At 41.9% G+C, this 16985-nt stretch overlaps 2 protein-coding genes across 5 annotated transcripts in view; one reads left to right on the forward strand and one right to left on the reverse strand.

The window, feature by feature from the left end:
• dscama (Down syndrome cell adhesion molecule a) overlaps positions 1-7451 on the forward strand; it is a 108099-nt gene extending 100648 nt beyond the window's left edge. Inside the window, exons 25-33 of one of the 2 annotated variants that reach the window (XM_082549866.1) lie at positions 5-193; positions 1150-1440; positions 2280-2456; positions 2547-2577; positions 2682-2797; positions 2882-3040; positions 4048-4245; positions 4375-4677; positions 5223-7451. In XM_082549866.1, the coding sequence (XP_082405992.1) occupies positions 5-193; positions 1150-1440; positions 2280-2456; positions 2547-2577; positions 2682-2797; positions 2882-3040; positions 4048-4245; positions 4375-4677; positions 5223-5602 (1844 nt within the window). In that variant the 3' untranslated portion in view covers positions 5603-7451. The remainder of the gene's footprint in view (positions 1-4; positions 194-1149; positions 1441-2279; positions 2457-2546; positions 2578-2681; positions 2798-2881; positions 3041-4047; positions 4246-4374; positions 4678-5222) is intronic. The other variant, XM_082549867.1, reaches the window with a different exon arrangement.
• Positions 7452-10951: 3500 nt separating this feature from the next.
• The window catches only part of pcp4a (Purkinje cell protein 4a), a 31077-nt gene continuing 25043 nt past the window's right edge, over positions 10952-16985 (reverse strand). For 2 of the 3 annotated variants that reach the window (XM_082548084.1, XM_082548083.1), the window contains exon 4: positions 10952-13115. In XM_082548084.1, the coding sequence (XP_082404210.1) occupies positions 12985-13115 (131 nt within the window). In that variant the 3' untranslated portion in view covers positions 10952-12984. Of the gene's footprint in view, positions 13116-14904; positions 14938-16985 lie in introns of all 3 variants that reach the window. The other variant, XM_082548082.1, reaches the window with a different exon arrangement.

The raw sequence follows: 16985 nt of genomic DNA on the forward strand, positions 1-16985 counted from the left end.
TCAGGCTACATCTTGCAGTACTCAGAGGATAACAGTGAACAGTGGGGTAATTTTGCCATCAGTCCAAGTGAGCGCTCTTACAGGCTAGAGAATCTCAAATGCGGCACCTGGTACAAGTTCACCCTAACCGCCCAGAATGCCGTGGGCCCCGGACGCATCAGTGAGATCATTGAAGCAAAGACCCATGGGAAAGGTATGAACTGTTCTTCTTTAAGGGGCATGTTACAGGTTAGTCGTTGTGCAGCCTCCACTTATTTAAAAGTAAACTTAAAATACTTAACAATACAGCAAATGATTGGAGTGATAAACACGTTTTAAAAGGTCAAAGAGGTTTTAACTTTTTTCCCTGAGAAATAATAATATATACGGTGTGATCAAACCTGTGAAGAGCCAAAACCTTATTGGATTTAAACCAGACCGATCCTTCAAAATTCTCATGCATGAGCAGACTGCAGTTATTTTTAGATCATTGCCTTTTAATTATCCTGGATCTTCTCCGGTGTGTTAACTTAATTTTCATTTTTTGGAGCAATGGAAACAACTTTTTAGTGTACTTTGTGCAAACACACAATGGCTCAGTGGCAATTCAGGAGGTTGCACTCCCTCATCGGGGCTTGAGCTGACAGTCTCACCCTGGAGAATAAATTCTCATTGTGGACTCCTCAGCTGTAGACTTTCTTACCAGGACACCCAGATCCTACCACCCGCTCAGGTTTCAGACCGCCGCCTGTGCAGGTTTCAGATCCCTGGTGAAATCTCAGAGCGCGCTCGACAGATCCACCAAATTTGAATTTGGTTTCAGTTTCTGAAAACATCCTGATTTAGAAAATAAAGTGATAGCACAGAATGTGTTGCATCTGATTAAGTGTACACACAGTCACTGGTAAATCCTTCCTGCAAATAATGCACTCTGTCACAAAGTTCATGAACTTGACAGTGAGTTTACTCAAATGGCTTCCTTATCACGATAGCTGCCAATGCCAGCATGGGTCCAAATCTCTGAGGTTTCCTGTTTCCAGCACTTTGTTGAACGTATGCAACAAAGAATAAAGACTGTGTGAATGCAAAAGCAGGTCTAATCAAGGTGTACTTCGTCTTAAGCTCTTAATTTTGTGTCTGAATGCTGATTATTTTTCCTTCTTCCCACAGAACCTCAGTACTCTAAAGAACAGGAGCTCTTCACTAGCATCAATGCCACTCGAGTCAAGCTCAACCTGAACGGCTGGAATAACGGCGGATGCCCGATCACCTCGTTCACCCTGGAGTATCGGCCGGTAGACTCGCCCACTTGGACCACGGCACAGCGCACCTCCCTCACCAAGAGCTACGTCCTCTACGACCTGCAGGAGGCCACCTGGTACGAGCTGCAGATGAAAGTCTACAACAGCGCCGGCTATGCCGAGAAGAGAGTCAAGTTTGGAACACTCAGCTATGATGGCAGTGAGTTCACATGGTGGCAGGAGACCATCTGTTTCCCACTCTTTTCTTCACAGGGAGCAGAGTGATTGTCTGTCGTGGGCTACTGAAACCAGCAGGGTACTGTAGCTGCGTGATTCACTGGCTGCTCCAGAGGTAGTATCATGTGAACACTCACACTTTAGGAGGGAATTGGTGATAAAAGCCATAAGTTCTCAGTAACTATAGCATTAAGAGTCTGACTAAGTGTGAGAGTTTGAGGCAAAGAGGAATAAATTACCTTTTCTGTTAATGGCAGAGCTCCAGGCTCAAGGAGACTGAGCCGCCTTTGACAAATCGGGCAATAAAAAGCACATTTCATACCAAATCTAGTGGCTGCAGCTTGGCTTTCATGATGACGCCGCCTTCACAAGCCCTCTGAATTCTAACACAAGAATCAAATAATCTCCTGATCTCCTTTGAGATAAAGGATACCAGCATTACCAGCTCATATTGCACACCAGGGGCTCAGCAGTATTCTACCACAATCACTTCTGAGGAACAAATACTTCATTTCCTCCCTCACTCACATTCTGCGACTGCTGAAGAGAGGGTGGGGGTGAGCATTAAGCTGTGAAGGATGAGTTCATTGGTACTGAGGTACAGTTGGGCGAAATGAGAACAAAGCATTAGTGTCAATTTGACAAAGGTCAAGCACAACGATTAGGAAAGGGCAGCAGCTTATGGTGAAACACAAAATTTGTAATGCTCTTGACTTTTTTTTACTCATTAGGATTCATTCAGTAGCTTTCATTTAAAGAGACAGATCAGGGGGTTGTCATGCAGGTTGTGTCTCCTGACACTGTCACATGACCTCTGCACAGGTACCATCGCACCTTTAGTGAAGGCGCCCAATGTGAGCGAGGATAACTCTGGGAGCGGTGAGGGTTTGAAGATGATGGTAACCATTTCCTGCGTGTTGGTGGGTATCGTCGTGATCTTCATCGGCCTTCTGGTGCTGAGGAGGAGGAGGAGGGAGCAGAGGCTCAAGAGGCTCAGAGGTGAGATGATGGGGGTCCCCGCACGTGATGGGCGGGTTTCCCAAATCTGCTACGTGCTTGCCTCTAACATTTTCTCTTTATGTTTCCTAGATGCAAAAAGCTTGGCTGAGATGCTCATGAGGTAACATCTTCATTAAGCCGTCATCATTTACCTCAGCATGCACACAGACGCAATTACAGATCTTTTTACTTCCACTCATTTTTCATCTGCTCTGTGCTTCTCAGTAAAAACACGCGTCCAGCAGAGCCAATTAACAAACAGCAGCAGACGCTCCGCATGCACATCGATATCCCCAGAGCCCAGCTTCTCATCGAGGAGAGAGACACCATGGAGACTGTTGGTAAGCACGCAGCGAGCACTGGTGACACAGGACATAATGTACGATGGCGCGCAGGCTAAGTTTGTTTCTGCTGCTGTCTCAAAGATGACAGGTCCACTGTGCTACTGACCGACAACGACTTCGGGGAGACACAGAAGCAGAAGTCGTCCACAGTCACCCACACTGTCCACTACCAATCAATCTCCCAGGCCACTGGTCCACTGGTAGACGTGTCTGATGCCAGACCAGGAACTAGTAAGTCCAGTACGGACTCTTTTTTTAACTTCATAATACATTAAAATGTTTATGTGTCCTTTTATTTTCCCAGAACTCTCTCCTTTCATGAACCTTCCCTCTGTCACTTTGCCTTTTGTTTTGGAAGTTATGAGGATTCATTGAAAAGCTCAGCAGACTGCTGCCACACTCATACGCCACATTATGCTGCTTCATAGTTACAGTGCTGTTGCCATGCCTGCTGTTCTGGAGTCAATAAGGTGTTTCCTTGTGGAGCGGTTTCACTACAGATTCTATATTTACATGAAATCCACTCCACAAATAGACTTCAGCTGGTTTATTATCAGGTATAAATAGCTGCAGGATGGCTGCACAAACTATTATTTGCAGGACAGCTTTTAAAGTCAGCGCCATCATCCCTCGGTTGTTCTTTAGCCTTTGTATTTGAACCCCACTGTGGAATTACTGCCACAGAAGCCACAGTATGTTGAACTCAATGCCACAAGCACGAAAAGTTGGACGAAGTTTTGTTGCCATTGGATGACCTCCTTCAGGTTCGAGGCTCCGGGTCACATTTAGAACTGGGTGACTTGGTAATCTTGGTAATCCACACACTCTTAAATCTCTGCGATGCCGTCTCAGTGCAGCAGTAGCTGCTGTGATATCGGCACAGTTAGTGGTAAATTGTGCACCGCCAACATTAGTGAATCAGATAAAGTTCTTGATTTTAAAATTCCTCCCGCCTCTTACATGCAATCTTCTCACTGTGCTCTCTTTATAAATACTGACAACACTTTTTTTACACTCGTGCAACATGTTAATAAATTTGGCTCAATAGCTCTCATGCAGTGAGCTCACCGTTAGTTTTTATTACTTTAGTAATCAAAGTCTGCATAGTGACGCAGAAGAAAATCCACTGTAATCCCAGAGACTATATACTGTTGCCACTCTTTTCTGTTGTAATCATGACCATTTCATTGAGCCAAGTTGTTGCTCGACCTGTTTAAATACCTTGCGTTTCTCTGCCTCGCTCTCAGACCCGACAGCCCGCCGCACAGCCAAAGCTGGCCCAGCTGCTCGCAACAGGTACGCCAGCCAGTGGACCCTAAACCGCCCCCATCCGCCAGTCTCCTCTCACACTCTGAGCACTGATTGGAGGCTGCCCACACCCAGAGTGGCAGGCTCTGTTGACAAGGAGAGTGACAGCTACAGCGTCAGCCCATCTCAGGACACAGGTAAATGACACAGAGCTGCTCTGTGTGACCCTACGTGTCTAACAGCATAGCACCTGTATTAACCTTCACAAAATGCCATTGCACTAATTCTAACAATGATCCACTCCACTAACTCTGGGCCTGATCCAGACCGTGCACGGAGCAGCATGGTGTCAACAGAGAGCGCCTCCTCCACTTACGAGGAGCTCGCCAGAGCCTACGAGCACGCCAAGATGGAGGAGCAGCTGCGACACGCCAAATTCACCATCACCGAATGCTTCATTTCTGACACTTCGTCAGAGCAGATGACGGCAGGCACCAACGACTACACCGACAGCCTGACCTCCAGCACACCATCCGAATCAGGCATCTGCCGCTTCACCGCTTCCCCACCCAAGCCTCAGGACGTCAGTCGGGTTATGAACATGGCCGTGCCCAAGGCTCACAGACCGGGTGAGGCCAAGCTGTCCAGAGGCCACACGTCAGCCTGCCTGAAACTATAACTGCTCAACATCTCTAATGTTTACCCCTAATATTAACACCAGCAGTGAATTCATTCAAGCTGATAGTCGTCTTATTTAAAGTGAAACCACAAGTCGAATCTGAATGAAAACAACTTGGACACAGATGCAGAAGCATTGTCTAAAAATTCATTATAAATGTGGCAAAAAAGAAAGGCAGCGATATCTGCTTTAAAAGGCACAGGAACGTTTTGATAGTGTGAGCAAATCCCAGCCATTATAATGTAAATCCACATGAATGAAACTGTCCATTACCTGATTAGCGCATGCATTAGTGCATTACTGCTGATTTGGTGTTTTGTGCATTTCAAAATAAGAGTGCCCAGTTATTCCACACGCCTTCAATGTCACAGGAGTGGAAGAGTAATTTGGCTGAAAAGAATAAGCAGGATTATTTTAGCCTGATAAGAACAGGGTGAGGTTGTTCAGGAGTGTCTGTCGTCTTACTGACCCTGCTCTGTGTTTGTTGTCCCTCAGGGGGCGAGCTGGTTCACCTTCCTCCCTATCTGCGCATGGACTTCCTGTTAAACCGAGGCATGTCTTGCTCGGGGTCATCTAGGGGGACAGCTAGTGGGGAGAGAGCGGCCATGGGTCAAGCCTGCCTTGAGCCCCAGAAGAGCCGCTCGCTGAAGCGGCCCTCTCGGATGGCGCCCCCGACACCTACAGAGGCCCCTCAGGCCAGCAGGGACCCAGTGGCCCAGTGGCAACCCGGATCAGCGGCCACACTCCCCCACAGAGAGGGCTCAGAGCTGGCCCAGGCAGCCAAGCTCAGCACCTCCCAGGAGTCCCTGCTGGACTCCAGAGGACATCTGAAACAGAGCAGCAACCCCTACGCAAAGTCTTATACGCTAGTATAACAGCAGGGGCACCTGGGGCGGGACTAGAACTCACTCTAACACTGGACTTAACACTCAAGTGCAGTAAACTGACTTTCACCACACAGTTCTGTATATATGTCCCCTCCCTCCGAGGACGGGGTCACTTTTACTAATGTCCTTTTATTTATTTTAGACTTTTCTTTCACCTCTTGTTTGTATTTTTTGTTTTGTTTTGTTTATTTGTTTGTATCACTTGAGAAAAAAAAATTTAGAGTCCAGTCGGAGCTTTGCCAAACTAATTGAGTAATGAGGGAGCATTTATTTATTCTTGTTCATTCTTTATAAGAAATTGGTGATTATTAATTGTTAGTTGTCAGCTATTATTGATCATTAATTACTGATTACCAAGTGATCTATTATCACCATCACTTCTCCAGTGTTTTCATAAGAACCTGGACATCTTTTTTTCTTCCTCTTTGGTTTCTTTTCCTGGTTTCTGGAAGATGACGATTTGGAGTCATGTTTTTTCCTATGGAATTTTCTTCTGAAGCATTCAGTGAAACTCGGAGAAATCTCGGAACAAAAGCAATTGAAACTAGAGTCCAAACTTTTCAGCTGCTCTCAAATTGTTACTTTTTTTGAAGAAAAAAAAATCTATTTCCTATGGATGCATGGGGACTGACCAATTAAAAGACAATGAGGATTATGATCGCGGCTGGGTGGGCAGCCCAGTCGAGCATTTTGTCACACTATGAAATGATCCAATGTGAAGATTTATTATTCTTATTACTATAAATATATATATAAAAAGAGAAATCACTTTTATTTGTGGATATTACAGGGAAGAATTGATTTGGTTAATAAAGTCCTTAGTCATGTTTGCACATATCTCATTTTAATTAGGAAATGGAGTCTCTGTTGATCTTTCTCTGTGTCCCATTCTCTGATGGTGCAATATGAAAAAAGATATGAAAAGTCTATGGAAACTATTGCTCTATACTGTACTGTAATGATGATAAATAACTATGTTGTGAGTATACTTACAGGGCCGGACACACTCCAGCTTTTGTATTCAGGTGTAGTTTACCACTGCTTGTCTGCCAGGTTGGTAAATGATGTTAGCTAGAACAGGGAGGTTTTTGAGTACTGATGGTTTGCACTTCACAACAGCCCGACTCAAGTGTGTCCAGATCCCTTCTCTCAGTGCACTAGGTAGAGTCTTCAGGGCTCTCACTGTCCTCAGTAGATTTACTGTTGCTGCATTGCAGCAATGCTCCTCTACAGGGAAAAAAAAACGTGAGACAATCCAGCAGAATTCCCCCCTTCGAACCAAACCTATAATGTCTATGGGAAGTATCTGAAAAAAAAAGTTCATGTGGATATATACGTAAGAAACTGTTTTTCTGTTCCTGTCTGCCCTGGCCCGTTTCTGTTCTCTTTCTTTCAGTTAGCCTGAGGGATCCAAAATGCTGTGAGGTCATAATGTCAGTTTCTATGATTAGTTTCTATGATTAACTGTCTTCATTATGATTATACATTTTAACAAAAAAAATGTCACTTTTTATTTTTAACATGAGTGTTCACCATGGTGGCACTGGAATAAAGAGAAACTAACACAAAGGTTCAAATTTGATTAATAAAATGGCTGTTCCCCAAAGTGTCCCTCGCAGCTTTGATGGTGGGGCGGAGGTGACGGAGCAGACGGGCCCAGAGCGGGTGGAGGCCGCGCTCCCTGCCTGCTTGGGCCGTGAATTTCGGCGAGAGAGATGCCCGGTCTTCACCTCGTTTTTGTCACTGTGACAGCAATGAAACATGAGTTTCCTAATGTTGAGCGTTGTACTCCCTACCTGCAGGTGGCAGTGATGTGCTGCTCAGTACAGTCTGGTCAACACAATGAGCCTGCAGTGTGCTGAGACCCTCTCTATCAAACCTGCTTTAAACTAAGATGAGCAGCTGAGTCTGCCCTGAATCGTGGACGGGATGTTTTCCAGAGATATTCAGCAGCAAATGTGCAGCATGGAGAGATTTTGTCAGAAGACAAATGACGAAAACACCAACAAAGCCTCAAAATCCCAGAATGCACAGCAACAGTGTAAATGTTTCTTTTCCTTAAAGCAGGAGGGGTGTCCAAGCCATTTTATTCCCTTTGATCGTATGTAGTGAAAGTCCCCTTTCTGTCAGTGTAAACAGTGAGATATAAGAAAAACAAGCGCAATTTCAACACTAAGTCTTGTTTTTTCTACATGCTGCTGTCGTAAATGAAAGAAATCTGTGAGCATGAATCTTAAATGTGTAAAATACAGAAATCTGGAATTCAATTACTTTAGTATGAATAGGAAAAGCTATCAGTAGGAAACACTAGGAAACTTCTGAAAATACAGTTGAAATTCCAGGGTCCTTCTTCACCTTTCCAAAGCTGATTCTCAACCCCGGGCGTTATGCTTGACACTCCTGCCCTAAAGGAAAAGAAAACAGGCAGTACAGTTGAGTCATTTTTCCCGGTGTCATGTTATTCCCACTGACATCTATTGACTTACTCTTTAGGGTTCCCAGTTTTGAGAGAGAGTCAGACGTCTGAACTCTTCATGATAAGCTATTATAATTTTTCATCCTCAGCTCAGATGTGTTTTAAGCAAAATTTCAAAAGTTTCCGTAGCTTCAGAATGAATCCCACGTCTGTGCTCAGGGATGACTGTATAAATCGAAGCTGACTGAAAGCACAAAACATTATTTTAAGAATGCCTAACACACCAGCAGCCTCACTTTTAAACGCCATGACATCCAGTGGTTTGCAGACTCCTAATGTCAGTGGCTCCACTCTCTCCATGAGGCTTTGCAGCTGTTGACTGCAATAACTGAGAAATTACACTGTAAATTATATACAATTATATAATTCATTTAAAATAAAAGCAGTTCAGATTTATTTTGAAAGCAGCCTTTGACCTTTACTGTGAAAGATTGAAAATCTGTGATCAGTTTGATTTCAGTTGTGTCGTCCATCGATGACGTGGAACATCAACGCTGATTATCCAAATTTAGATCAGTGATGTGACAGGTTAAAGCAACTAACCGTGCTCCAGGTAACTCTGCTACTGTCTCGTCTTTGGGTTTATCTAGAAAGACGCATTTGTATAAACAGGGCAGGACTGTTTATACAAAACTCATTTAAGAAAACCAAATGAATGAAACACTCAAAACTAAATCAGTTATATTTCTTTTAAATGTGACAGCGATGCCCCAGAACAGACTTTTTATCCAATGTTGTCAGAGTTTAATTATATAAACATGTCAGATATTTAATTATAGATGGTGGTGCTTGATGCCATATTGCCATAGAATATGAATGAATGCCCAAATGACTGTGCTGCCGGAGCGGGTGGAGTCAAATTTACTTAAAACAGTTCAGGTTGACCTTAAACATATCTGAAATCTTCCAAACATACTTATCAAATTCAGTTGTGGCTCTAAAATTATTCCCACAATCTTAAAACTGATGTATTTCTTCAGTTTTGAACTTAATTTTAAATAGAAATTCTCATAGAAACATTTTTCGTTTTTCTAACTTAGTGCCAGACTGCCAGCCACAGTTGGTCGTGACTAACTGCTGTGGTGCCGTACACTGAGAAACTCTAGGATGGATTTAGCTCTGATTGCCTGAAACATGAAACTTCATTTCTAAAGACTACAAGTGTAATTCAGATCATTCATCTGAAATTGGGGAGTGGGACCAGTTCTTTCACTACCAGTGCCCCTCTGTACCACATGACTGTCCACGGTATTTGGAGGCATCAGGTTCACTGCTCCAGAACACATTTTAATAAAAGGTACTAACTTCATTTTAAGCTTTTTTTGGCATTAATCGATAAAGTTTAGTATAATTATTGTCATTTGAAAATCAAAGCACTTCTAGAGCTTGTGAGGGTGACATTTGGCCGGAGCAGAAATGCAGTTGGACCGATAACAGCTTCTTCACCATAACAGACATGTTCATTGAGGTTTTCAGATCATTTCACACATTTCTGTGGTATTATTAAGAAAGGATAAAGAGAACTGCCAAGCAATAAAGTGCCACTTAACAGGCAGAAGGCACTGTGGGACATGTAGGCTGAAGTTAAATATCACGCAAGGGACGAAATGCGCTGAAAAGACTGGAGTGAAACATATCAGTTTAATTTTCTGCTCTAATGAAGTCAGTGTCAATTTAAAGTGTTGTTAAATTTCAGCCTGTCAAGACTCCGTCTGGTGTTGCTGCAGAGGATAAGTGTGAACAGTAGTGACAGAATTATGAAGAATCTTCCTAAACTGGTTTATTGATTCTGAACTCACCAGCCTGCCATCCTGAAGAGTCCACCTGAGCCTCACACGTCCTGCCTGCTAAATTGCTTCCATGGTCTTATATCACAAGACACAGATTAGCAGGAAGGTGTATTACTCAGCATGACAACTGTATCTGCCATCCACCTCCAAAGTCCACAACAAATTAAGCACGGTGACAGAGATTTACTCACCACCACACTCAGTGGTTAATAACAGCTGTCATAAATAAGGTTCAGGCTGCACTGAATTCTTTGCCTCTGATCAGCCTGAGAAATATGAATCCATCGTTTGCAGAGCTGAGGAAGTGGTTCTGAAAACGTAAAGTAATAAGCACGGATGCATGTCCCAGTGCAGACCTGAAGCAATGAGCTCTGAGCATGGCTCAGGCAGCTGGCATTGTTTATGTTGTCATTTATTGGATTCCAGATATTTTTACTCCTCACAAACTCATTTAGTGAGTTACAGCAAAGGAGTTTATGTGATGATCACAGAGAAATCCTTACAGTGTGATCTGTTCGCACTCAGCTGGCAAAATCAACATCGATATATCCAAATGAAAAAGCGAAGAGATCAGATCAGATCAACTAATCAGAAATTTCTACAGATTTCACTGAAAATCTAAATTGAAATTGTTCCTTACAGATGTATTCAAGAATGTGAGTGTGCCCAACTCGTACTTAGCTGGGACACACATTCATACATGTATATAAAATCCCAATTTAAACACAGCATGTTGGGAAAAATGCCTACATAATAAAACTTTGCTGAAACTTAAACCTTAATTTGTGCAAGGGCTGCTATGAGCACTCAAGAAATGTAAAATAGAAGAAGTTTGGAACTATCAGGACTCTTTCTGAAGCCGGCTGCCAGGTTATCGATCAGGGAGGTGATGAAAAACCCAGGGCCAAAGGCACAAACCCGCACAGAGAAGACACGTCATCATAGATGCTTCCCTTCCAGTCTGAAGTTACTTTACACAATATGCTAAGAAGAAAGGGATAATCTGCCCACATCCAGGTTTGCAAATCATAAAGACACAAAAGAAGAAAGAAAACTTCACTTTAGTTTGTCATTATAGCTTGAGTTTACTTGTGGGAATATGGCAAATGTTTCAAATGAATTTTACAGATCATACAGTGCAGTAGGATGCCTGGACAGTTTCTGAAAAGAACATAATACACAGCATAACAAACATGTCATTACTTCCTGATAAAATCGTTGGTTTAATATTCTCAGCTTCCATTACGAATGATTTTAATGTGAAATAATACCCAATATATCTACTAGGAAACAGGTTTAAATTAGAATTTCACGTCTTCCACTCCACTGAGGTTCTGTTACTGAACACTGTGGTCAGCAGCTGTGCTTTTTGATGAGATGGCAGAAGAGCAGAGATTCACCTGCAGCACTGTGTTTAACGCCGTATGATATTGTTGCTCTGAAACGACACAAAAACCCCACGTAACTTACACTTAAAAAGTCTGCCTGCATTATAACTCAGTGTTTCCATGGTAACAAATTAGTAATGAGTAGCACTGCAGGGCAAAAATAGGAACACGTGGCTCAGCATTTGTGGTCTGCCATGCTGCGAAGGTGTTTTTAGAGCCAAGTGGAGACAGTCCAGTCACATACTGAATCCTGTCATGTCAACAAGCCCCAGGAGCTCATTTCTGATGCGTAGAATGTAGCTCATTTCTACATTGCTTAGATTTTATGCTCCTGGACACTGTTTGTGACAATCGAAAATAAAAATTTAATTGGATCTCCTGTTTTGTTTTTCCAGTTTTAATTAATTCATGATTTTGTTTTCTAGAAGCCAAACATCTGCTACTAGAATGATGGAGAAATCTGTGTTTGAGAAAGTTGTACTTTTAAGCTGCTTTAAAAAATATTTAAATTCAAAATATTCAACAGTTTGGTTAGTGCAACTCTTTTGTCCACATTACCAAAAATGTAAATCAAGTTAAGGGCACAGGTCCATAAGGACAAAAGGATGTTGAATGAGAAATCAACGACGTTCATGAATCACTTAAAACCTCTTTTCAAGGTCAATCATTAGAACCTTTTGATCCCAGCTTGTATATACTAGCAAAAAAAATTAACTAGTGCAATATTTGTATAGCACTGTGATCAATGAAAATAGACTTTTAACTGCAGCACACAAAGTACATTGTGTGTGCATTTAACCACTTTCACAATCGTCACTAAAGTTTTCGTATAATCTTGCAGCTTTGCACATGAATGCTCCACTGTCAGCTTTTTCAACTTTCTTCTTAAATCACAGATGTTGAAGCATGTGACCTGCTGCATGCGGTGCACGAATTCTGTAGCAAGGAAAGAAATACTCAAAAAAAAAATCACTCCTTTCCGTTGTCTTTATTTATTTCTCTGTAGAAGTGGGTATGCATGTGTGCACGTATGTGTGAGCTTTCATGCATGCATGTGTGTGCTTGTACAATACACGTGAGCCAATCTAAAAATGAACAATCACACTGGAACCACAACAAAGAACCACAATCACAACATCTGCAGTCTCAACAAAGATACAACTGAGAGAGTCATCGGGGGAAAAGTGTGTTGGAGAGGAGATCTCTGACATGTGAACACATTTAGAGACACTAAACTGATTGGATTTTAAAGACACTGGTAACAGTATGGAATCATTCTGCTCAGCCACAGGAAGAAGCCAGTAACAGGCCTCCAGTGGAGCCCAACTCTTCTGCTGGTACTGTGACCCAGATTATAGCATCAATCAAAGATCGCTGTTTAACATTACATGAGAAGACCTGCCAGCTTCCTGTTTATGTGGGTGTGCAGTGAGTGTGAAACCACACTGTAAAGTGTCACTGAAGTAAAAAAGAAATAGCAAAATTATATTATTATCTAAATACATACACCAAGAAAGTAATAATGCAACATTTTGTATATAGTAAAGTTATTCATTATGCACAGACTTTCACAAAGGTACAATTTAACCGCACCCTTCTACCTCCACCTTCAGGAATCTCGCCCTCACCCTCCCTTTCCAGTTCATAATGATGCAGTTTAATTGACATGCATGACCGGGCCCACGTCAGCTGAAGACGAGGCTAAGAGATGCCACTCTACGACTTCACATCCTGCTTCTTTTTCTGGAATTTCCTGAACTGTGACTGGATGGTCACAGCAGCCTTCGCCGTCTCCGGGGCGTCCATGTCGATGTCGAAATCCGGGGGGAGGTTGTTCTTCTTTTCTTCTGGGGAGAGAGGAGACGTGGAAATGTGAGAGGACAGCAGGACTTTCAAGAGGGGAGTTCATAAACATATCAAAAGTTCCTGAAAGATTTCTCTCAAGGCACAATCTATGCTGTCCACTTTCACTCTCTGTCTCTTTAGCAATAAGTGGGTGTTCGCTGTTCGGCTAGCTGCACTCAAATGGGAAAATCCACCTGTTAACCGTAACATTGGGGTTGGCGAAGTGATTTATGCGGAGGAGAGCTTGTTTGAGTCACCAGACCGACAAGCTGGTGTCTGACGATCCAGCTTTTCCTCAACAGGCCACAACCAAGAACTGAACCACCAACTTTCCAACAGGATGACCTGTTCTATCTTCTGAGCAAAATGAACCTCTAGTAATGTGACGTCATCTGAATACAGTGCATCAAATGATAAAGGACTCACTACTGCCCCCCTGAGGCTTGTAACATATAATCACCAACACACTTCATCCCAGAGGGTCAAATACTGTTGTTCTGTAAGCTGCAAGTTTGTAATTCCTGTCAATAATTAGGATGTAAACTCATCCAAGTTAAGGAAGTTTGGGGCTTTGTTTTCACTCACTAATTTGTCTCACTTTCACAGGATGGATTCAAGCTTCAAAATTACCTGGTAAACCTGTGCGCTGAAAAAATATTTGATGCCAAATGACTTTTTATGTGTTTTGGCAAAGAAAACCTTTACAAGAGTCCACATGTCATGAACTGGGAGTCTCAATATTTCTTACCCTTGGTGTCCAAAACGCTAAGTTTCTGTTTTATCCTGTGAAAGAGAACATTCAGCAACCAGGGCTGTTTTTTTATTCCTAGTTATTACAGGTATTGTAAACTTTTGGTTTTACAAAAATATGTAAATTTGCATAAAAGTTTTTTGAGATGAAGACTAGCTGGTTAGTTTGACAAACTTGGCTAACCTCTACTCCTGACACAGAGAGCAAGGTAAAGCCGCTTCTACTTACGTTATATTTTCTCTTTGTATTTAATTTCAAACCATTATTTTACACTGATCCGCCAGCTTCATGAGCCTAACTTTTATCCTCGTCAGGCTGGAAGATCCTCGACGGCTGAGGGAAGCCTAATGTTTTACAGATTCAAAGAGACCGGTAAACTCTGGGCATGGGGAAGCCATTAAACGAGCCATTATTGGACACGAACACAACAGTATAAACGGCGGTTTATAAACACAGAAAGAAAACATTTAGTAAAGATTTTGCAGTTTACTGCTCTGTTGCAGTGCTGCAGAAGTGACCTCTTTCTTGTTAGATGTAAATGTCATTACAGATGGCTGACATTCAGTAAAAGGACAGAGCAGAAGCTCCCAAACTGACAAAAGAAGCAAACGGGGAACGTGCTCTTCACAGCGCAGCAGAGAAGATTCTAGTTCTTTAAGCCAGAACCCAAAACTCCTTCAAGCCTCCGGGTGCTGTGTGTGAAGGGAATGAGATGCACTGTACTTAATTAAGAAACAAGCTTCTGATTAATAGATTCAAAGCAACAAAGATGAAGTGCCCAAACAGGGATAAACAGAGAAGACAGAAGTGCATCTGGCTGCTTGATCACAGAACATGAACATGTGAAAAGTTTTACAGGATATCTCTTCAGTTCTCACGGCAATAAAAAAAACCCACCAGAAAACATCATGCTCATTCATTCGCTTTTTTAAAAGGTCAGTTGTTTATTTGAGCATTACAGTTTTCATGCAGTACAGTGCTCCGTGCGTGGTTGTGCACTCTTGCATGAAAGGTGATTTTTTTCCAAATGGCCTACTTACGCTTAGATGGTACCTTTTGTTGACCTTGAAGCCCTTGGATGACAGTGAAAAACAACTTTATATTTCATAACTGCAGAAGCCACACACACATCTCTCTCTATTACACACACACACCATCACTCTTTATAGTCACACCTGCTCCACATGGCTCATGCCCTTTACACCACAAAGAAACTTTTAAAAGCACATCAGGCTTTAGGTCATATGTATGTCATACTGCTGAACCAATGAATGAATCCCATCTGTAAATCATTGCTGCAGGTCATTTACATATATATTACAGCAACCTTAGAGTATATGGACAATGATTAGTGAAGGCCTAGGCAAACAAACATTGGAAACATCTATAATCTTGAAACAGGGAAATGTAAATTATCCCAGACTGCAAGGCACTGTGGACTTTGGCAGTAACTTTGTTTCTATCTTTATCTGCTGGAGTCAGAAAAGAAAAAAAAGTTTAAATTAAGAAATAAAAGATAACAATTCCCATATGTTTAAGTGTTGCTTAGAATTCTGAGTATATTAAATGGTACAGTCCATGAATGTTGTAAAGTAAATTAGTTATTATGTTCTGTATTTTTAAGAGATATAGCTTCGTCCCACAAGCCCCACACAATGGGCCGCCATGTTTGACTTCAGGTTTTGCTGCTGTTCTCTGGGCCTCTTTCACGCCACTGTCCGCATACGCACATGGAAGAGCAGGAAGGTCTTGCTGACAAATATAAACTGCTACAGTGAGAAATTGCTTTTTGAGATTTCCCTTTTTCTGAAGCTGGAACATGGCATGTAATTTATATGAATGGATTAAAAAAATGTTAGAGGTGAGAATAGAGACATTGGAGTGGCTATGCCAAAGCAAACAGGCAAATGACAGCAGTTGTATGGCTCCATCTATGTGAAGGAGGTTTCTATACAATCTATGCAACACATGTCATCTTTGGATTTGTGATTCCTGATATTGTCATGTGTTGAGCATTATTCATTTTGTGAGTGCCTTTTCTTTCCTGCATAGAATTCAAGGGCACACAGCTTACCACCTCTTCTTAAAAGGAAAGACCAAAACGGACAAATGTCACAAGAATGCAATTCACACGTGTCAAATTCAATTTAGTGTCCTCAAATTCCTCCTGATCACTGCTGTCATGTCCCCCTTCGGACCGAGCCAGAGCTGCAACACACTTCATCATCCCAAAGGTTGAGACAAAAATCCATTTCAACACGGGGTCTTTACAGGGTTATCAGCAGCCCCAGAGACGGAGGCGAAATAACATCCGGTCCTTCTGTGCTGAATGAACTATGGAACTGTTTGGCAGTGAATGGGCTGCTATTAACCTGCTACACTGATTGTGTGAGAAGAATGTTACCTTCGAGCAGTGGAGGAGATTACATTCAGTGAGTGCCGTGAAATTGAATTCAGAAAATGTGCAGACTACAATGACTTACTTAGATTTACTTACAAGATTTATGACACCTTCTCCATGGTCGAACAGCTGCTGAATGCATATTCCTGACAGGATATATATTTTTAAGCTTAGTTAGCGACTGATAATCCTGCAAGCCAGACTGATTTTCTCACCTGAGCTCAGGTCTTGAAAAATGCCATTCACTGGTGTGAGGTTCATTAGAAGCAGTCTTTTGTTCTTCCACACTATCATTTTGCCAGGATGATAGTTCTGCACTTAGCACCATTTATGAATTTCAAAGGATTCTGCCAAGTATTCACAGTCCAATTTTGCTGTTTATAACTCAAGGGATTAGAATTACTTCATCGTGCCAACAATACCATGGCCCAGTTTACAAAGTAAGTCACTGCCATGCTAGAAAGAACTGGTGTGTTGTTTCAGATAAACAGTGAAGAAACAAACTGAAATTAACTATTCAAATTAAATAAGAAAAGCACGACAGGTATACTGGAGCACAATGTTAGATTTCATTTTATCAGCATGAAATTTCACAATAATAATCCTTAATTGCAGAGAAAACATTCAAATATGAGGATTTAAAAAATATATACTTGTATTTATTCATTTATTTATTTTAAGAAAACTGGTTGTAACACTTTCTTATTGTTTAAAGATGTC

This window comes from Aulonocara stuartgranti (assembly GCF_965226115.1).
Source record: "Aulonocara stuartgranti genome assembly, chromosome: 10".
Lineage (NCBI taxonomy): Eukaryota > Metazoa > Chordata > Actinopteri > Cichliformes > Cichlidae > Aulonocara > Aulonocara stuartgranti.